General features: G+C 45.4%; 1 protein-coding gene across 6 annotated transcripts in view; it reads right to left on the bottom strand.

Annotated features, from left to right (window-relative positions):
* sec24a (SEC24 homolog A, COPII coat complex component) overlaps positions 1 to 21,858 on the bottom strand; it is a 37,154-nt gene extending 15,296 nt beyond the window's left edge. Inside the window, exons 1-10 of one of the 6 annotated variants that reach the window (XM_067424028.1) lie at positions 21,613 to 21,858; positions 15,132 to 15,530; positions 14,898 to 15,098; positions 13,184 to 13,276; positions 11,687 to 11,787; positions 7,765 to 7,943; positions 7,580 to 7,682; positions 6,822 to 6,854; positions 6,607 to 6,733; positions 689 to 798 (exon numbers count right to left, since the gene is read on the bottom strand). In XM_067424028.1, coding sequence (XP_067280129.1) covers positions 689 to 798; positions 6,607 to 6,733; positions 6,822 to 6,854; positions 7,580 to 7,682; positions 7,765 to 7,943; positions 11,687 to 11,787; positions 13,184 to 13,276; positions 14,898 to 15,098; positions 15,132 to 15,530; positions 21,613 to 21,667 — 1,401 coding nt within the window. In that variant the 5' untranslated portion in view covers positions 21,668 to 21,858. Of the gene's footprint in view, positions 1 to 688; positions 799 to 6,606; positions 6,734 to 6,821; positions 6,855 to 7,579; positions 7,683 to 7,764; positions 7,944 to 11,686; positions 11,788 to 13,183; positions 13,277 to 14,897; positions 15,531 to 21,612 lie in introns of all 6 variants that reach the window. The other 5 variants (XM_067424022.1, XM_067424024.1, XM_067424023.1 and 2 more) reach the window with 5 other exon arrangements.
* Between the last annotated feature and the right edge of the window lie 203 nt (positions 21,859 to 22,061).

The following is a 22,061-nucleotide window of genomic DNA, read 5'->3' as shown; positions in this document are numbered from 1 at the left end:
TGTGTGTGTGTGTGTGTTGGGTAGGTTAAGGGGCAGTGTGTGTGCGTGTGTGTGTGTTGGGTAGGTTTAGGGGCAGTGTGTGTGTGTGTGTGTGTGTGTGTGCTGGGTAGGTTAAGGGGCAGTGTGTGTGTGTGTGTGTGTGTGTTTGTGTGTTGGGTAAGTTAAGGGGCAGTGTGCGTGTGTGTGTGTGTGTGTTTGTGTGTTGGGTAGGTTTAGGGGCAGTGTGTGTGTGTGTGTGTGTGTGTTGGGTAGGTTAAGGGGCAGTGTGTGTGTGTTTGTGTGTTGGGTAGGTTAAGGGGTAGTGTGCGTGTGTGTGTGTTGGGTAGGTTAAGGGGCAGTGTGCGTGTGTGTGTTGGGTAGGTTAAGGGGCAGTGTGTGTGTGTGTGTGTGTGTTTGTGTGTTGGGTAGGTTAAGGGGTAGTGTGCGTGTGTGTGTGTGTTGGGTAGGTTAAGGGGCAGTGTGCGTGTGTGTGTGTGTGTGTTGGGTAGGTTAAGGGGCAGTGTGCGTGTGTGTGTGTGTGTGTTGGGTAGGTTAAGGGGCAGTGTGCGTGTGTGTGTTGGGTAGGTTAAGGGGCAGTGTGTGTGTGTGTTGGGTAGGTTAAGGGGCAGTGTGCATGTGTGTGTGTGTGTGTGTGTGATCTATAGACCAGTGTATGATCAAATCTTTGTGTTTTGAAGGAAAGCCGTACCATGTATTCTGACGGGGCGATGAACTCGATGGTGGCGTTCTGGACCTCAGGTCGTTTGTGAGGCGCGCCGTACGACCTGCTGACCGGATTATACATGAACTCCTCTGGAACTGAAGGAAACAAGCTCATGTTGAGGAGTTTTCCCAGGTGTTTCCCATTCACCCTTCTTAGCCGTGTGTGTATTAATGCCGCATTCACGTGCTCTCAGAAATAGCGTAAATAAGGTAAAGATTCCACATGAACACCTTCCTATTTCACAATTTGAATGCGATGAGCTTTATGCTGCCTTCACGTGCTGTCGGAGGTGATTACGAGCGTGTTGTGTTCAGGCGCTTTGCTGTCGGAAAGAATGGAGGACGGTTCATACTTTTGTGCGTCTTGGGAAAATGTTATTTTAACACTATAACCATTTCAGTCATTTCCCGGTCCCAGAGAACCATACTGGCAAACCCAGCAGCACAACAGGAAAGCATATCGTTTATAATCACATTCACAATAAAGGCATACTGCAGACAATAAAGGCTGCTTAACCCTAAAATGCATACCGCTGGTCGTTAGCGACCCGAGACGTCATTCGCTAGCCTCCTCCTCCAACTCATTCATTTTTTTAAAGTTAAGACCCGAGGTGTGTAAGATTGTACGTATAGTTTTTTTGCGCAATGATAAATTAATCTACAACAGGGGTCACCAACTGGCGGACTCCGGTCCAGATCCGGACCACGAGCTGCATCGATCCGGACCGCAAAGCCTTTTGACGTAATGAAATAAATGCCAAATGCGATTTAAAAAATAAATACATAAATAATCACATTTATATCAGGCAGCTCAGTAGAACCGTTTTTCCTGTTGCGATGACAGTTAGGCTACGTTACTATGCTCACTGTTGCCACGTTCAGACGCGCAGTCACGCATGCAGAGCAGAAAGCGGTGCGCGAAAACAGAGGACATCACCCCTAAACCCTCATTCACTATTCCCTACGTTTGTCCACTATTACAGCTCACTTGAGCCGCTTTCACACTGCACGTCGGACCCGCAATATTCCCGGAGCATTGCCGGGTCTCCTTCTGTGTGAAAGCAACCACGTCCCGGGATTGATTACCGAATTCGACCCGGGTCGGGGACCTAGTAATATTGCGGGGTTCGATCCGGGACGAGTGCTGTGTGAACAAAAGCCGAAACTAATGCCCCAACGTGTGCGTAGTTATCGTGCGACTCCTAGAGCTTGTTTTTTCAATAACACAACCCTGCAGTGCCAGAAGAGCTCGTCGGTGTTTTAAACGCAGAGAGTGTTCGTCTACAAAAGAAACTAAAATTAAACAAGCAGAAATGAGCGCAAACTGGACACAAGTCGAGACCACGGAGCTCCTTACTATCCGCGCTGAAGCGGAGATCGCTCGCCGTTATACGTCACATCCGGATGTCACGTGTCAACTCGACCCGGGACCGTTACGGGTTGTGTGTGAAAGCGCACATATTACGGTATTTCGCTGGCAGTGTGAATGGACCAAATCTAGCGGCCCGGGAACAAATGCCGGGTCGCATTATCCGTGTGTTTGCCGGAATCGCAGTGTGAAAGGGGCTTTGGAGGAGTGAATGAAAACAAGTCCTTGAAGTCGGACAGCCATTGAGTGTCAAACATGTCCACTGTGGTTTCGGACACCACTACAAATGGCTGTCCCCTCAAATAATGGTTAGGGTTAGGGGCGATTTCAGATTCAGCCATACACATTTTGAAGACACTTTCATCCTCAGCAGTCTGAGGTAAGGTCTGAGACAAGGTCTGAGACAATTTCTCCCACTTAAGTTCAGACAATGTATGCGTTTTTTATTATTGTTTTTTTGGAATCAGGAATTTTTATGCTTCTGTTCCGTCTTTAAGGTCAGCTCAGCCTTTTGAGATGTTATTTGAGGTTATTTACGTTTTTCTGGATTTAAAGGAACAGGTGAAATAAAGAGATAAAATGTTTCTTGCACTTTTTAATTTTTCCAACACTGGTAGCACTTTATTTTTGCCTGTTTGCGTTTCTGGGATAGTTAGTATATTATATTTTGTTCAATAAAGACATTTTTTTTGTATCTACACATTACTTTATTCTGGCAAAAAAACATCAATTCATGTTTGTAGGACCTCGGCCGGTGAGGAGGGTTCATTTACTGGACCTCAAGCAATTTTAGTTGAAGAACCCTGATCTACAATGAAAAATTAGGGCGAAATTCACCTTTACTCCACAAGGTGGCAATGTTTGATAAACTATGATGAAGTGACGGTTCACTCACAGTTATTCAGAAAACAAAACTATAATACTTATAATCTGCAAAACTTGAAATGGCTCAGTGATTTACTGCAGAGAGCAAGAACTAAACACAATCAGATATTAGTGCCACTGTCAGTGATGATGGATGTGGTCACGAAGCTGTCAGTGAGAAAAATACTGATTTTAAAGATGTTGAAAATGAGTTTGAGAATATGCGTGAGATCGGGAATATGAGCAGATGCTGAATGTCCTGGAGATGAGCTCTGAAGGGTGACAGATGATGATGGGATTAAACATCTGCTCAAACTGAACCCTTACAAGTCCAAAAGGTCACGAAATGGGTATTATTTTATTCTTCTGTAGCTGTTACTCTAACATCAGGAGTTTTATATATTATCGCGTCAGTTAGAGCTCTATCCGTGTTAAATATAGATCTGGGTCGCTAACGACCTGAATATGTAAGAACGTTTGGGGAATCAGTCATGCATATTTAAGGGTTAAAGACAAAAATGGCAATAGTTTTCAGCCATTTGATCCTACTGTATAGCTGCTTTACCACACTATCTATAGTCAGCGTGCTCCCTATTCTGGAATGATGGTCAACTAAATGCAATTTTCGATGCGTTTAGAATACAAAACATGCTTAAAATGATTATTCATTTATGTAAATATGTGCTTCTAGCCTGGATGCCAGCCGAACTCAGCCCCGCCCACAACATTTTTAGGCCGGGAATTTCGGTCTGCACTTGATCCATAGAGGAGTAATTACATTAACTGTTCTGACCAATGAAATCATCAGGGCGGGCTTTAGCCGATGACGGACAGATGATCAACAGAAACTGACCAATGAGATCATCAGGGCGGGCTTTAGCCGATGACGGACAGATGATCAACAGAAACTGACCAATGAGATCATCAGGGCGGGCTTTAGACGATGACGGACAGATGATCAACAGTAACTGACCAATGAGATCATCAGGGCGGGCTTTAGACGATGATGGACAGATGATCAACAGAAACTGACCAATGAGATCATCAGGGCGGGCTTCAGCCGATGACGGACAGATGATCAACAGAAACTGACCAATGAGATCATCAGGGCGGGCTTTAGCCGACGACGGACAGATGATCAACAGAAGCTGACCAATGAGATCATCAGGGTGGGCTTTAGACGATGACGGACAGATGATCAACAGAAACTGACCAATGAGATCATCAGGGCGGGCTTTAGACGATGACAGACAGATGATCAACAGAAACTGATCAATGAGATCATCAGGGCGGGCTTTAGCCGATGACGGACAGATGATCAACAGAAACTGATCAATGAGATCATCAGGGCGGGCTTTAGCCGATGACGGACAGATGATCAACAGAAACTGACCAATGAGATCATCAGGGCGGGCTTTAGCCGATGACGGACAGATGATCAACAGAAACTGATCAATGAGATCATCAGGGCGGGATTTAGCCGATGACGGACAGATGATCAACAGAAACTGACCAATGAGATCATCAGGGCGGGCTTTAGACGATGACAGACAGATGATCAACAGAAACTGATCAATGAGATCATCAGGGCGGGCTTTAGCCGATGACGGACAGATGATCAACAGAAACTTATCAATGAGATCATCAGGGCGGGCTTTAGCCGATGACGGACAGATGATCAACAGAAACTGATCAATGAGACCATCAGGGTGGGCTTTAGACGATGACGGACAGATGATCAACAGAAACTGACCAATGAGATCATCAGGGCGGGCTTTAGCCGATGACGGACAGATGATCAACAGAAACTGACCAATGAGATCATCAGGGCGGGCTTTAGCCGATGACGGACAGATGATCAACAGAAACTGACCAATGAGATCATCAGGGCGGGCTTTAGCCGATGACGGACAGATGATCAACAGAAACTGACCAATGAGATCATCAGGGCGGGCTTTAGCCGATGACGGACAGATGATCAACAGAAACTGACCAATGAGATCATCAGGGCGGGCTTTAGCCGATGACGGACAGATGATCAACAGAAACTGACCAATGAGATCATCAGGGCGGGCTTTAGCCGATGATGGACAGATGATCAACAGAAACTGACCAATGAGATCATCAGGGCGGGCTTAAGCCGATGACGGACAGATGATCAACAGAAACTGACCAATGGGATCATCAGGGCGGGCTTTAGCCGATGACGGACAGATGATCAACAGAAACTGACCAATGAGATCATCAGGGCGGGCTTTAGCCGATGACGGACAGATGATCAACAGAAACTGACCAATGAGATCATCAGGGCGGGCTTTAGCCGATGACGGACAGATGATCAACAGAAACTGACCAATGAGATCATCAGGGCGGGCTTTAGCCGATGACGGACAGATGATCAACAGAAACTGACCAATGAGATCATCAGGGCGGGCTTTAGCCGATGACGGACAGATGATCAACAGAAACTGACCAATGGGATCATCAGGGCGGGCTTTAGCCGATGACGGACAGATGATCAACAGAAACTGACCAATGAGATCATCAGGGCGGGCTTTAGCCGATGATGGACAGATGATCAACAGAAACTGACCAATGAGATCATCAGGGCGGGCTTTAGACGATGATGGACAGATGATCAACAGAAACTGACCAATGAGATCATCAGGGCGGGCTTTAGCCGATGATGGACAGATGATCAACAGAAACTGACCAATGAGATCATCAGGGCGGGCTTTAGCCGATGACGGACAGATGATCAACAGAAACTGACCAATGAGATCATCAGGGCGGGCTTTAGCCGATGACGGACAGATGATCAACAGTAACGTAATCATCACGTCATCAAAGGGGCTTGGGTTATATTTGCTCTAATCCTAAACGGAGAGCTTGTTTGTATCTGCATCACCTTCACTGTTTCTCTCAGAAATGATGATCATGTTGGGTAAGTACTCTGTGTATCCTTAAATTCTTTTTTTTTTTACAACACCAGCTAAGATCGTTTATTCCAGCGTGCGTGCAGACAGGGTTGCCAAATTTTTACAACAAAACCAGCCAACTACTAGCCCAAAACAAGCCCAATAGCTTCTCTGGGGGGTTCTCCGGGAAATAAATGGCGTTTGGGAGGGTTAAATGTGTGTTATTTTGGCAAAGTTGCCTGCTCAAATTTGCATTCATGGGTCTATATATCACATAATAGTCGCTTCAACAAGTAAACATGGAAAACAATCCGCGGGAAAAAAACTTGGACTTATCAACACAGTGCTCTGGTGACATTTAACAACTAACTCCGCTGCTCTGATTGGTTGTGGGCCTGTCCAATCGAGGTCTTTCCTGGTTGGGTTGAAACACGCCCCATAATCACAGCCCAATGGAGCATCAGACTCATATTCTGACTAGAATCGAGTATACACGCCAGGCTAATGTACTTCTTTAATGTCAAGATAAGACAATAAAACTGTTGTGGAAGAAAACTGATAAAACAGAAATAATACATTTTAACGGTTATGCCGCGCCCATCTCAGGAATATTTGGGTATCAAAATTATTCCCGAACTTCCCAGTGATAAACACGACATCAGAGGACGTTCATGTGCAATTTTTACCTCGGAAACTCTAGATAATTTTGATAGCACGTGAAGGGGGCATTAACCTAATTTAGCCGGCGCTCACCGTCGTTGACCCGGTGGCAGAGATTGCACTTCCACCTGCGGGCGTCCATGAAGGTCACGAACGGGTTGATGTAGGTCCGGCAGGATCGGCAGCGCACGATATTACTGGAGGTCACCACGGGCAGTTGCTGGAGGGAGAGAAGGAAAGAGTGTGTGATGGACAGAGCTAACCTGATTAAAGCCTTTGGAGATTTGAACAGTTCTGTCCATCATTACTGAGTGTAAACCGAGCGCTGAGAACGTCTCCTCCTGTGGAGGGACATGAGGGGAAATGCATGAGATTTAGCGTCAGCGCTACAGCTTTAGATGTGGAGATAGGGCTGGGCCATATGTACAAAACAGTGTACATTTTTACGATATTCGATATGCATCTTGATAGGTTTGCATTAAAATAATAGCAACATTGATTGAACAATCAAACATGACTTTATAAAGGATTGGTGATGAAAAAAATACAACAAATGATGATGGTAATTATGACAGTGATGGTAGTGGTAATGGTAATATAATATTAAATATAATAATAACAATGCATGTTCTTCCAAATACACATTGAGAATATCTTATATTATTAAATTAATGTCAATTAGTGCCGCTTGTGTGGAGTTAAGGGTAGGCATAAGCTTTAGCTTCAGTAAGTTGTTCTTTGGTCAATAAGATTTATTTGTATTTTTTATAGTTACGTATCTGTGCATGCATTCCTTTCCTTTCATTCGGTTTGGGCATTTTTATTACAATTGAGGTGTTTATGGAGTATTTTCATTCGGATTGGACTTTTAAACCGATTACAGTGCTCGATGTAATCACATCCGACTGTAAAAACTTGAGCTACATGGCACTTTAAAAACCAGATAGTTTATTTATAGTTCGATTACGGATATTTCACGTCATGTTCGAATGCATATTCAAATATCGAATAAAAAGTGACAGCCCTAATATATATGACCCAGCCCTGTGTGCGGATGGAGACTCACGGAGAGATCTTTGAAGGGATGCAGCAGGAGGCCGAGGGGAAGCTTAGCCTTGTTGAGCAGAGCCTGAGTCTGGGGGATGCTGGTCAGCGTGCAGCGGAAGACCCTGAGGACACACACACACACACGGTCAGAGACGGCAGACACACACGGTCAGAGACTGCACACACACACACACAGAGACTGACTCTGGGCAGCAGTTGAGCTTCTGCAGGTCTTGGGGCAGGCAGGGTGTGGGCGGAGTCACGGGTCCCGAGGGGAGGAGCCTGCGCTCCTGCAGGAGATTGACCACACGCAGGGCCTCGGGCGGCTGAGACTGCAGACTCATGGAGGCCAGAGACGGACTCAGCTGAGCGGAGGACGGCTGCTGGAGGACACACACACACACACACACACTTAGCTCCGCTTCAGACAGAGGTGGACATATACACAACTTCATTACTAGCCTGGCGTGGTCATACTCTGCTCTAGTCAGAATTTGAGTCTGATAATCCATTGGGCTGTAATTATGGGGCGTGTTTTAACAGAAACCAGTTTTTCAGCGGGTTGAAGCAACCTCAACTATGTGATATATAGACCCAGGAATGGCAATATTAGCAGCAACCTTGGCAAAATAACACACATTTAACCCCAAAGAAAGAATTTAAGGATACACAGAGAACTTCCTAACACGATCATCACTTCAGAGAGAGATAGAGAAGGTGAGGCAGATACGAACAAGCTCTCCGTTTAGGATTAGAGAACTCAACCCAAGAGCCTTTGATGACGAGATGATTACGGTACTGTTGATCATCTGTCCGTCATCGGCTAAAGCCCGCCCTGATGATCTCATTGGTCAGTTTCTGCTGATCATCTGTCCGTCATCGGCTAAAGCCCGCCCTGATGATCTCATTGGTCAGTTTCTGTTGATCATCTGTCCGTCATCGTCTAAAGCCCGCCCTGACGATCTCATTGGTCAGTTTCTGTTGATCATCTGTCCGTCATCGGCTAAAGCCCGCCCTGATGATCTCATTGGTCAGTTTCTGTTGATCATCTGTCCATCATCGGCTAAAGCCCACCCTGATGATCTCATTGGTCAGTTTCTGTTGATCATCTGTCCGTCATCGGCTAAAGCCCACCCTGATGGTCTCATTAGTCAGTTTCTGTTGATCATCTGTCCGTCATCGGCTAAAGCCCACCCTGATGATCTCATTGGTCAGTTTCTGTTGATCATCTGTCCGTCATCGGCTAAAGCCCGCCCTGATGATCTCATTGGTCAGTTTCTGTTGATCATCTGTCCGTCATCGGCTAAAGCCCGCCCTGATGATCTCATTGGTCAGTTTCTGTTGATCATCTGTCCGTCATCGTCTAAAGCCCGCCCTGACGATCTCATTGGTCAGTTTCTGTTGATCATCTGTCCGTCATCGGCTAAAGCCCGCCCTGACGATCTCATTGGTCAGTTTCTGTTGATCATCTGTCCGTCATCGGCTAAAGCCCGCCCTGATGATCTCATTGGTCAGTTTCTGTTGATCATCTGTCCATCATCGGCTAAAGCCCGCCCTGATGATCTCATTGGTCAGTTTCTGTTGATCATCTGTCCGTCATCGGCTAAAGCCCGCCCTGATGATCTCATTGGTCAGTTTCTGTTGATCATCTGTCCGTCATCGGCTAAAGCCCGCCCTGATGATCTCATTGGTCAGTTTCTGTTGATCATCTGTCCGTCATCGGCTAAAGCCCGCCCTGATGATCTCATTGGTCAGTTTCTGTTGATCATCTGTCCGTCATCGGCTAAAGCCCGCCCTGATGATCTCATTGGTCAGTTTCTGTTGATCATCTGTCCGTCATCGTCTAAAGCCCGCCCTGACGATCTCATTGGTCAGTTTCTGTTGATCATCTGTCCGTCATCGGCTAAAGCCCGCCCTGATGATCTCATTGGTCAGTTTCTGTTGATCATCTGTCCGTCATCGTCTAAAGCCCGCCCTGACGATCTCATTGGTCAGTTTCTGTTGATCATCTGTCCGTCATCGGCTAAAGCCCGCCCTGACGATCTCATTGGTCAGTTTCTGTTGATCATCTGTCCGTCATCGGCTAAAGCCCGCCCTGACGATCTCATTGGTCAGTTTCTGTTGATCATCTGTCCGTCATCAGCTAAAGCCCGCCCTGATGATCTCATTGGTCATTTTCTGTTGATCATCTGTCCGTCATCGGCTAAAGCCCGCCCTGATGATCTCATTGGTCAGTTTCTGTCCATCATCTGTCCATCTTCGGCTAAAGCCCGCCCTGATGATCTCATTGGTCAGTTTCTGTTGATTATCTGTCCGTCATCGGCTAAAGCCCGCCCTGATCTCCTCATTGGTCAGTTTCTGTTGATCATCTGTCCGTCTTCGGCTAAAGCCCGCCCTGATCTCCTCATTGGTCAGTTTCTGTCCATCATCTGTCCATCTTCGGCTAAAGCCCGCCCTGATGATCTCATTGGTCAGTTTCTGTTGATTATCTGTCCGTCATCGGCTAAAGCCCGCCCTGATCTCCTCATTGGTCAGTTTCTGTTGATCATCTGTCCATCTTCGGCTAAAGCCCGCCCTGATGATCTCATTGGTCAGTTTCTGTTGATTATCTGTCCGTCATCGGCTAAAGCCCGCCCTGATCTCCTCATTGGTCAGTTTCTGTTGATCATCTGTCCGTCTTCGGCTAAAGCCCGCCCTGATCTCCTCATTGGTCAGTTTCTGTTGATCATCTGTCCATCTTCGGCTAAAGCCCGCCCTGATGATCTCATTGGTCAGTTTCTGTTGATCATCTGTCCGTCATCGGCTAAAGCCCGCCCTGATGATCTCATTGGTCAGTTTCTGTTGATCATCTGTCCGTCATCGGCTAAAGCCCGCCCTGATGATCTCATTGGTCAGTTTCTGTTGATCATCTGTCCGTCATCGGCTAAAGCCCGCCCTGATGATCTCATTGGTCAGTTCCTGTTGATCATCTGTCCGTCATCGGCTAAAGCCCGCCCTGATGATCTCATTGGTCAGTTCCTGTTGATCATCTGTCCGTCATCGGCTAAAGCCCGTCCTGACGATCTCATTGGTCAGTTCCTGTTGATCATCTGTCCGTCATCGGCTAAAGCCCGCCCTGATGATCTCATTGGTCAGTTTCTGTTGATCATCTGTCCATCATCGGCTAAAGCCCGCCCTGATGATCTCATTGGTAAGTTTCTGTTCAGCCATAATTACTCCTCCATGGATCAAGTCCAGACCGAACCAGAGCTCAGATGCTGTGGGCGGGGCTGAGTTCGGCTGATCCAGGCTACTTCATTACTTGAGTAAAAAATATTATCCTGGTCAAATATTACTCCGTTACAAGTGAAAATTGTAAAATACGATTTTTAAAGTTGTAAAATACTTCTGTACTAAAAGAACAGAACTATTTGTTTTCAAAAGTATTTAACCATCAAAAGAAAATTTCCTTCTTTATGTCGCCGCATTATTGTATTATAGTTGTATAAATGCACATTATGCCATCATGGTTTAAGCCAGTCAGTGACGCTCCATCTGACACACTAGCAGACGACTAACTTAAACTCATTTAAATACTTGTAGAAAAGTTACAAAGCTCTTTATAAAGCTGCTGTCACTTTAAGGCCGAATGCACGGATCCAATACACTGATACACATCTGATGTTCTCACACTGTTCACCTTCACAGAAGACAGAATCAACTTTGTTTATGTGAATACTCCACTAAATGAGCATTTGGACATCCGTCTTCTTCCATTTTGCTCTAAACTATAAATCAGTGTTTAATAAATGCTGTGAAATCATTGAACTTCACGAGACTCTACAAGAGTGATTCCTGAAAGGCTTTCTGCAAAAACCCAAACACCTTTTAAAGAAGAAAAAAATCATCACTGACTTTCAGAGCTGCGACAGAAACGACTTTTGACTTCGAGGACCTTGATAGAAATGTAGTGGAGTAAAGAGGATGATATTTGTCTTTCAGATGGAGTGAAGTTAAAGTCAGAAGTGCCCAGAAAAATAATACTCCAGTAAAGCACAGATCCTCAAAGTGTATTTAAGTACAGTACTCGAGTAAATGTGCTGAGTTACGGTCCAGCTCTGGCTTCAGATCATAGTGTGAGGCGTACCTGTGGGGGGGCCTGAGGACTGTGATAGGCCGGCTGGAGAGGCGGGTACGAGGAGCCCATTGGCCGAGTCATCTGTGTAGGCGGTGCTGGATACAGCCCTGCTTCAGCAACACACACACACACACACACACACACACACACACACACACACACACACAAATATCAGCATCACAGCACAAACAACAGTTAAAGGGTTAGTTCACCCTAAAATGTAAATTCTGCATTAACTCCTCCCCCTAATGTCGCTCCACACCCGCAAGACCTCCGTTCATCTTCACACACAGTTTAAGATATTTTAGATTTAGTCCGAGAGCGTATGCAAGTGTATGCACACTATACTGTCCATGTCCAGAAAGGGAATAAAAACATCATCACAGTAGTCCATATGAGACATCAGTGGGTTAATTAGAGTCTCTTGAAGCATCCAAAATACATTTGGGTCCAAAAATAACAAAAACTACGACTTTATTCAGCATTGTCTTCTCTTCCGCGTTTGTGTTCAATCCTCAAATAAAGATTCAAACCGTTATGAATCAGCGAATCGATTCATGATTCGGATCGCGTGTCAAACTGCTGAAATCACGAGACATTGGCGATCCGAATCATGAATCAATACGCTGACTCATAACCGTTTGAATCTTCATTTGAGGATTGAACACAAACCCGGAAGAGAAGCCAATGCTGAATAAAGTCGTAGTTTTTGTTATTTTTGGACCCAAATGTATTTTGGATGCTTCAAGAGACTCTAATTAACCCACTGATGTCTCATATGGACTACTGTGATGATGTTTTTATTCCCTTTCTGGACATGGACAGTATAGTGTGCATACACTTGCATACGCTCTCGGACTAAATATAAAATATCTTAAACTGTGTGTGAAGATGAGCGGAGGTCTTACGGGTGTGGAGCGACATTAGGGAGAGGAGTTAATGACAGAAGATTCATTCTTGGCTGAACTAACCCTTTACAGGGATAGTTCACCCAAACATCAAAACTTTCATTAATTCCCATCATTAATTTCATAAAAAACCCGTAATGGTGCGTTCACACCGAGGGCTGCACGGTAATGCTTAAACTGATAATCCAGGGTTTTTTGTAATTTCAAATTTTTGGTGGCCTTCTTTGATGAGTTATTGTGATTTTGAGTGATGTAGAATACTAGTCTGATGCGCTTGTGATTGGGCTCATGTTAAAGCTCAACTGCGGTGAGAAATGCCCCTAGGGGTAATTTACAGATGGTCAGCGAGTAGATCGTTCTCTGGGATGCGTTTCCTGAAATCGAATGTAAAGAGTTTTATCTCTAAACACAGATTAGCTTATAACGCTTGTCTATGGGGCAGAGAGTAGTGAAATTAAACCGCTAGTTAACACCACTAACAAGGCTCAACATAGCCTCACACTAACACGGCAGCATAATGAGGGTCCCTACACGCAAACCGCAGCATTGAGAACTTTGTAAGAGTAAAAACAGATCACACAGACACACTCACACTTACCCTCGCTGACAGGCGGCGGCGGTGTTCCTCTCGGAGCAAACACAGGAGGGCCGTATGGCTGATGGGGAGCCATTACATTCAGGCCAGATGGGGCTGGAGCAGATAGAGAACCACAGGGTCAACAAAACACTATAACACTACTGTAGCTACAGCCGTCTATCAGAACGACCCTGCAGGAGTGTGTGAGACAGACTTCAGGCAGATAAACCGGCTATCTGTGTGTGAGCAGAGGTCAAAGCTATGCCTGTTACGATAACACATTTTGCTGGACGATAATCTGGCCAAGCAATGATTGCGATAAACGATAATATTGTCGTTCTGAGACCATTTTCATCTCCAATAATGATATGGCATAATAATGCAGGTACACCTCTTCAAAGATCAATACACTTTTATTACTAAAGACTATTAAACACTGAAAACGGAAAACATTGTAAACATCAAATATCCACAATAAATGAACAAAACAACTAAAAACAATAAAAGCAGCGGATGATTGTGTTTCAGGAGCATATTAGGGGCGGCGGGTCACTAAACCCACGGTTCGGCTCGGGTCACAGTTTTGGTTCTGTGTGGTTCTTCTTCTTGTTTTTTCTTTTAATCGTTAACACTCCAGTAATTTACTTCAGCATATGATGTATAGCTTAATTATCCACAATTTAAGATAGAGTATTAAAATAATTGTAATATCATGTAATGATGCACAAACTGAGCTTGACCGTCTCTGAGGAAAGCTCGGCGAGATTATGACAAAGCGAGAGAGAAGACATTGATGATGCTTTTCATTTATTTGGCAAAAGCAGAGTGTGTATTATTATCTCTACAGGAACTCATGAGCCTTTAGCACACACAGACTGACCTGAAGAATTAACTTGTGTTATCAAACTTCAGTGTCGCTTTAAGCCTGGTCTATACACGACGCGTCCGCACGAGCGCGAGGCAAACATGACGTGGACGCGGAGTGAAATGACCCCATTTCGATCGGCCGTCTGTATGTCAAATTGTGTAAGTTTGCGTGCGGCTCCGCAACCGAAGAGCCACGGGTACCAGATGAATCTGGCCGAGCATGACGACTCCTCACGCCAGTCTGAGTGACGAGTATACACACCTCATCAAACGAGAAGCGCAGTCAGCGAGACGGGGAAAACAAGCAAATGGAAATTAAAGAACGTCTGGGTTTGGGATACCCAGCTCAGCTGTAGTAGAGCTGGGCTGACCACACTGGGTTTGATGAGCCCATGTGACTCTTAAAGGGCCAGGCCTGCCTCATGATGCTCCACACCTGTGGGAGTTTGTGTTTGGCACACACACAGCGACGGCAAAGACTAATGATAGTAATGTCCTTCTGCTCACCGACACTCCCAGAGGGAGGAGATGAGGACAGAAGCTTCAGCGGTGTTCAATAATCCTCAATCCGTTAGTCTGACCTGCCATCCCATAATCAGCATAATCTCGTGCTTTAAAACAACGTCTCCGCTATCAATTTCTGTCATAATTGTTACTTTCAAGACATATTGGCCTGTACTCTCACTTTACTAGATTAATACGTGTGTGTGTGTGTGAGTGAGTAGCTTAGACCAGTGTGTGAGAGAGTGTGTGTGTGGGGTGACTGTAGCTCAGATCAGTGTATGTGTGTGTATGTGATGGCTGTACCTCAGACCAGTGTTTGTTTGTGTGTGTGTGTGTGTGTGTGTGTGTGTGTGTGTGTGTGTACCGTGCTGCAGGGCTGCTGGAGGCTGCATAGTGTTCTGGAAGACAGGAGGTGTGCTGGTGCTCATGTGGTTCCCCTCAGGGGCCGCTGTGGCTCCGCTCCAGCTGAGCTGCGGAGGTGGAGGCTGGGTGTAGCTGCTGGGTGGAGGAGCCCTGGGGCCGGCTGAGGCGGGAGCAGGCTGGGTGTAGGCGGGTGGAGGAGCGGCTGCTGAGGCCTGTGGTGGAGGAGCCCTGGGACCGGCTGAGGCCTGTGGTGGAGGAGCCCTGGGACCGGCTGAGGCCTGTGGTGGAGGAGGAGGCTGGGCATAGCTGCTGCTGGGTGGAGGCTGGGTGGAGGCGGGTGGAGGCTGAGTGTAGGCGGGTGGAGGCGGGGTATAGGTGGGTGGAGGAGCGGCTGCTGAGGCCTGTGGTGGAGGAGCCCTGGGGCCTGCTGAGGCCTGTGGTAGAGAAGGAGGCTGGGCATAGCTGCTGCTGGGTGGAGGCTGGGTGTAGGCGGGTGGAGGCTGGGGTCTGTATGGGCTGGGTCCGGCTGGCGGAGGGCCTTTGGTGGGCAGGCTGTTCATGAAGCCCTGCAGCGGCGGAGCCATGAGGCCCTGAGGCCCCGAGGGATAAACTCCAACAGGGGTCTGAGACGGGCCTGCAACACAACATTACAGTCACAAACCCAACAGAACCAGCGCCTGCCAGAACAGCTTAGGGCGGCACCATTAGGACAAACCAATTCCCTTGAAACTGTAATAGCGATTATTAAACACTATTATCACAACTTACATTGAATGATGCTTTGAATAGCTTTATACTAGGGGTGTAACGACACACACGTGTCACGATTCAATATAAATCACAATACTAAACTTATCGATAAACTTATTGATATTTTAACACAAAATAAAGAGTTTTTTATTATTATAAAAATATTATAATTATTGTTGTATTATTATCAGGACCTACAAATATTGCCCCATTGGATCGTTATACTCGACATTATATATAGTTTAATGTAATAATTAGGGCCGGGACTTTAACGCGTTAATTAAGATTAATTAACTACGGGACTTTAACGCGTTAATTAATTACTCAAAAAAATAACTTACAATTTTAACCACACTTATTTTTGCACCGCGGAACGTTTTTCAATGAATGAGTTTCGACGGACCAATTATACTGGAACACCAACTAGCGCTCCGGAGTCACGACAACAACAAACCATAGTGAACATGAACGAAGCTATGGAACGAAGAAGCTGATGAGACTGCTTTGCTTGGCCCCGTGGATGGGAAATTTTGTTTTAAAAAACGAAAGAATGGACGCGTCGTCAAGAGCATGGTTGTGTGCAAACTATACGACAAGGAGTTAGCGTATCACCGCAGCACATTGAGACTCAAATATCACAAAACTGCTTTTGCTAAACTGGCAAACATGCGCTGGTCTGCTGGACTGAGATAAATAAACTATATTTTGTTGATTAAGCTTATGTATTCAGTCATTATTCAGTGGTACACTAAAAATCCATGTGAAACATTACTTCTCATTGTTCCAGGTCAAATATTTATATGCAAATAAAATGTGATTAATTTCGATTAATTAATTACAAAGCCTCTAATTAATTAGATTAATTTTTTTAATCGAGTCCCGGCCCTAGTAATAACGTCACTGAAACTCTGAAAACGTAAGTGATTTCCCCCTCACGCATTACTCCCGCTATTACTGCTCTACTCATATAAGAATAAACCATCTGACATGCTTTAGGTGATCACACTACTAAAACCAAATGTGTTCTGCTGATTTATAGCTGTTTGCGCTTTGACTTTGAGGAGTGTGTGTGCGCTTCAGATGATCAATGCAATCCGTCTCATCTCTAATCTCAGGAAAGTGTCAGAATGGCTATTCCTAAACTGTAAATGTGTAGCTCTTCTGATTTGTTTAATTCTGCATGTGCTCACTCATATGTGGTCTCGCAATCATTTGAGCGTCCGTGTTTACTACAGGGGCCCGTTCTTCATACGCCGCTAACTCAGTTAGCTGGAGTTGATTATTATTATTTTATTAGCTCATCGTGGACTTGCTGTCAGAGCAACAGGTCCGTCAGCTCAAACCATACTGCAGTTAATCTGCGTCGTGCGTTAATGTGAGTGAAGACGGATATTATGGGATGCAGCGCAAGAGATGCAGATAATTTGATCTTGACCGTTAAGAAACTTTAATACTGTCACATTGACATTAAAATAAAAATGTAAAGTGTGTACAAATATAAAATCGTGAATATAAATAATTGGGAATCATGTTCATCAAAACAGTGCAAATTTAATTTATCTAACTTTTATGTATGTTTGGTCGTTTCTAGGGATGTTAACCGATGACCGTTTGACCGATGGTTGACCGTATCAACGTTAATCGATCAAAGGTGTCGGTTAAAAAAAAAAGTGATCTCTAAATTAGGCTATTATAGACAGTGGATGAAACGCTACTACAGTTAGCCGTCTCATTCCAAAATCTTTTTGTGTGAAGTGAACAAATCCCTCACACTCAATTTTTCATAACTCCCCTGTTTGTACTTAATAAACCAATAAAAACATTTGGTCACAGCGTTTGGGTTTGAGCGCTCACAAGGTTTGCAGAAAAGTAAACAGGCTAACACTCGAGGTTAGAGCCGGGGCAGACGACAGTAGCCACTTTCACACTGCACGTCGGACCCGCAATATTCCCGGAGCATTGCCGGGTCGCCTTCTGTGTGAAAGCAACCACGTCCCGGGATTGATTACCGAATTCGACCCGGGTCGGGGACCTAGTAACATTGCGGGATTCGACCCGGGACGAGCGCTGTGTGAACAAAAGCCGAAACTAATGCCGCAGCGTGTGCGTAGTTATCGTGCGACTCCTAGAGCTTGTTTCTTCAATAACACAACCCTGCAGTGCCAGAAGAGCTCGTCGGTGTTTTAAACGCAGAGAGTGTTCGGATACAAAAGAAACTAAAATTAAACAAGCAGAAATGAGCGCAAACTGGACACAAGTCGAGACCACGGAGCTCCTTACTATCCGCGCTGAAGCGGAGATCGCTCGCCGTTATACGTCACATCCGGATGTCACGCGTCAACTCGACCCGGGACCATTACGGGGTGTGTGTGAAAGCGCTCATATTACGGTATTTCGCTGGCAGTGTGAATGGACCAAATCTAGCGGCCCGAGAACAAATGCCGAGTCGCATTATCCGTGTGTTTGCCGGAATCGCTGTGTGAAAGGGGCTAGTATGAAGCGTCATTCCGCATAAGATGGGCTTACATTTGGAAATATATTACATCTACATTTCAGTGGAAACACAAGGTGTTGATCATCATCTTTCTTTATTATTGTTAGCACTATCTCGAACTAAAGCGGCGTCTCTTCAGAGCTGTCATTTTCTTAAATGAGCCGCGGCAATGTTTCAAATGAGCTCAAAACGCTGGACGTTTCTTTATAAAGGTCCAGAAATGCCTTTATTTTCAACGCGATCAGCTTGTACCCGAACTATTTCGAAACTAAGGAGCCATTGTCCTGCGATTACAAACAAGCTCCTCGGCGCCGTGTTTGCGGGACTCGTGTTTCGCGCTGTGGGGGATTTTAAAAAAGTGATGTGATTAGAAGGGAGGCGGCAGCGCTAGGACAGTGTGTATGTGTGTGTGTGTGTGTGAGAGAGAGAGAGAGAGCGGCAGCGCGGCTCACGGCTGTTATTTCAAATAGCGCAGCATATTTTAAACTAATCAGTTAACCGGTTTCAACCGGCTAATGAGGCTCGGTGGGCGGTCAAGAAAATGTTCAGTTTTCGCCATCTGTAGTCGTTTCTTTATAAAGGTCCAGAAATTCGTGTTTTTTTCTTCAACAAGTTTGGCCAGGTGGCTTTTTAATCATATGATGTCATCGGGTTGTCTTGACGCCAGCCAATCGCTGCTGATCGTGGTTTCGAGTATCGATCATCTGCCCTCTTCAGGGAACACACGAGTAATCTCAGATAACTTCCTCCAGATATTTTAATCCAATCCACAAATTCGTCTGAAGAACCTAATTAGCCAGAGATCAGTTATCAGGATTAGAAGATCTGGGATCTGTCCAATCATCTCAGATGTGTTGAGCGAGGTATGAAGAACGCGCCCCAGTATGCAAGTCGTGGTAATCTGATCATCAGATAAAGCCATCGTGTCTCTTCAGGAGACTTGGATTTGGATTAGACACTCGATTAGTTATTTTAATAATGTTTTATGACATTTATTGGATCTTTTTGATCCAAAGTTTGAGAGGAACGGACAGTCCCGCCGCTGGCCGTCTTGATGAAGCGTCAATACTTCATGATGTCCACGGCGCTGGGAATGGACTTAAATGGAGGGACAGAAATCACAGGTTTTATAACGAACATCTTCATTTGTGTTTAGACGCTAAACGAAACCGCATATAGGCTGTGTGCTCGGCTTCTGCGCTATTCGCGCGCATTCGACCAGTCAGCGTACTGCTGTCGCAGCGTAACATGCTATACAAGCACGCAGAATATACATTTTGTTTGTTTTTTTGGTAATCGCGGCTTTGAATAATCTTAGCATCCATAATCGTAAGCCCTAGAACAGCTCCAGAACACGAGGAGTTAATCACAGCCAATCAGATTAACAGATCCGCTGAGTCTAGCTCTGGAGGGGGCGGAGCTAAGAACACTCCATAATCTGAAGCCACGCCCACCGGAGGAAACAAACCAGCCATCTCCATTGACTTTCTATTGCGGGAAACCGACTCCTTGTCATTTCAGACTTATTGCAAAAAATATAACAATGTCTAAAAGCTGATATGAGACGAGGTGTACAGAAAACAAGCTAAAGAACCCTGAACCAAAAAAACAAGTGTTTATAAACTGCCGACCCAAAAAAATGTGTTTAAAGACATAAAAGTGCATTCATGCATTAGAGTCAGAGCGGGACGTGTTATATTACACTGAGAACTACACACACTGGAGGAGAACGTAATCAGAGACAGGAAATATAATATATTAAACTGACATTTGGATATTTGACTAAATGTTTACTGCACACGTAGACACACTGAGACACACTGAGGGTCAGGATCCCAAAACTGAGCCATTCCTCTGCTGAAGCTTCACGACTTACTGCCTGTGTCCACTTTAGTCTCCTTAAACGCTCGTGTTTGAGAATCGAGAGCTTATAAAGACGTAGTTCCGTGTTTTTTAGCTCGTTTGCTGCACATCTTGTAATATATCAGCTTTTAGACATTGTTCTGTTTTCTGTAATAAATCCGAAATGAAAAGGAGACGCTTCACGCAATACAAAGTCAATGGAGAGCGTTGGATTGTGTTTTCCCCGTGGGGGTGTGGCCTAAATACACTGCCTCTACGGTGATGAGACTCCACCCCCTTCTGGAGCCACGCCCTTTTTAGATAGCCTTTACCATGCTGATAAAGAGATAGTAGGCGTTTCTCAATGTCAAGGAAGGATCCTCGGAAGCCAGAATTCTAAGGATGCTGCGTCATCAACATCCGACGAAGGACTGTTCCAATGTCGAGGATCCTCGGAATTTAACCAATTTTAAATTTAAAAAAAAAAATACAAATAACGTTATTGATGGCCAACGGACCTTTTCATTGACGTAATGACGCAATGACGTGCACTTGCTAGCCTGTTCCATTTACGTGTTGTCCGAATGCTAAAGAGGAGCCTCGCCTAGCCTCTGAAGGAAGTGACTTGGAAGGATCCGTCCTTCCAAGGAAGCATCCTTGACATTGAGAAACACCTAGTGACTCTTAAATCTGTTACTCAGAACTCCACTTAACGTTATCTGCAGCGCCTGCCATCCAATAATCTTTGAGCTTTAATACTTCTGATATGAAACTAAGTGTGTGTGTGTGACAGGTGACCCGATCTCCTAATAGTTACAGCAGTAAATAAATACTAACATCAGAAGATACCGATCAACTGACTAACCTCAGTCATGTGATCATAAATCAGTGTTACATGTGTCAATAAAACAGATTAATGTCACGTGACGTCGCATTTAACGCAGAAAAGCCATTCAGTGAACAAACTCGTACTACATTAATACATTTACATTATATTATCACAGAACCTGTTCAGTATTTAATGTGTTTGAATAAATCCGTCATGACAGCCGAAATGGAGTGGGAACATAACTGTCATTAAAAACGTGTTATTATAACGTTATCACCGTACTGTATGCGGATTATGTGTGATTTAGCAGAACAGATGTTGTTTTAACCTGTAATATGATAGCAATGCAGTGTTTACAGCTTTAGTTTAGACTCTGAACATGGGCTTGACCTGATATACAGCGGAGCGATCAGAACTGAATCGAGCGAGCGAATCGACTCGTGAATCTGTGAATGAGACAAACACCTGACAGTGACAGATTCATGACCCAAACTCACACTGAACCGCGTTTATGACTGATTTAAATCTGACAGATCTGCTGACTGACGGAAGCGTCGCGTTATGAGGCGGCTCGACGCGTCCACTTAGGGAGTCGGTTCACCCGTTTGTTCGGATCATCTCTGAAGTTATGAACTTTACTCGGACGGTTTTGGCCTTCGTCGAGCTACGCGACGCGCTAGAACGCTCTGGCTCGTCGCGTCGCGTCACTAAAGTGATCAAACGCTGATAACTCGGCCTGCGAGCGTCGCGAATCACTCGATGCGTCCGGACACGACAGCTACTAGTAACGCGTTGACTCACCGTTGGTGTACGAGCCTCCAGCGCCGTTCTGCGCCGCGAAGCCGCTGCGGGACATCCTGAGCGACGCGCGGGTCCACGCGAGGCGATGAGCGGCGGGGTGACGCGATCACAGGCCCGCGGATCCGGTCATTCTCTCGACGCGCTGACTGACTAGCGTTATAACGTTACGCTCGCGAAGATAAACCAGCGCCTTCCTCTCAGCGGAAGTCAGTCCAGCGCGAGCTCTGAGGACGCGCATGCGCATTTGGTACACGTGGCATTTCCGGTGGAACCCGCTTTCGTCCGTGCTGGAAACTCGTCCCGGGTGTTTTATTGGGACATGTAGTTCATGATGTAGTTTACAACTTTATCTTCAAAACACACATATTTCTGCACACACACGTCTTTAGAATTATCTTGATCAATTTATATAATTTCTTGTATAATGCCAGGTAAAGCATAAAGTTATG

Source organism: Pseudorasbora parva, chromosome 18, assembly GCF_024679245.1.
Source record: "Pseudorasbora parva isolate DD20220531a chromosome 18, ASM2467924v1, whole genome shotgun sequence".
NCBI classification, from domain to species: domain Eukaryota; kingdom Metazoa; phylum Chordata; class Actinopteri; order Cypriniformes; family Gobionidae; genus Pseudorasbora; species Pseudorasbora parva.
The sequence above is the reverse complement of the archived record's forward strand: the minus strand, read 5'-3'. Positions and strand labels throughout refer to the sequence as shown.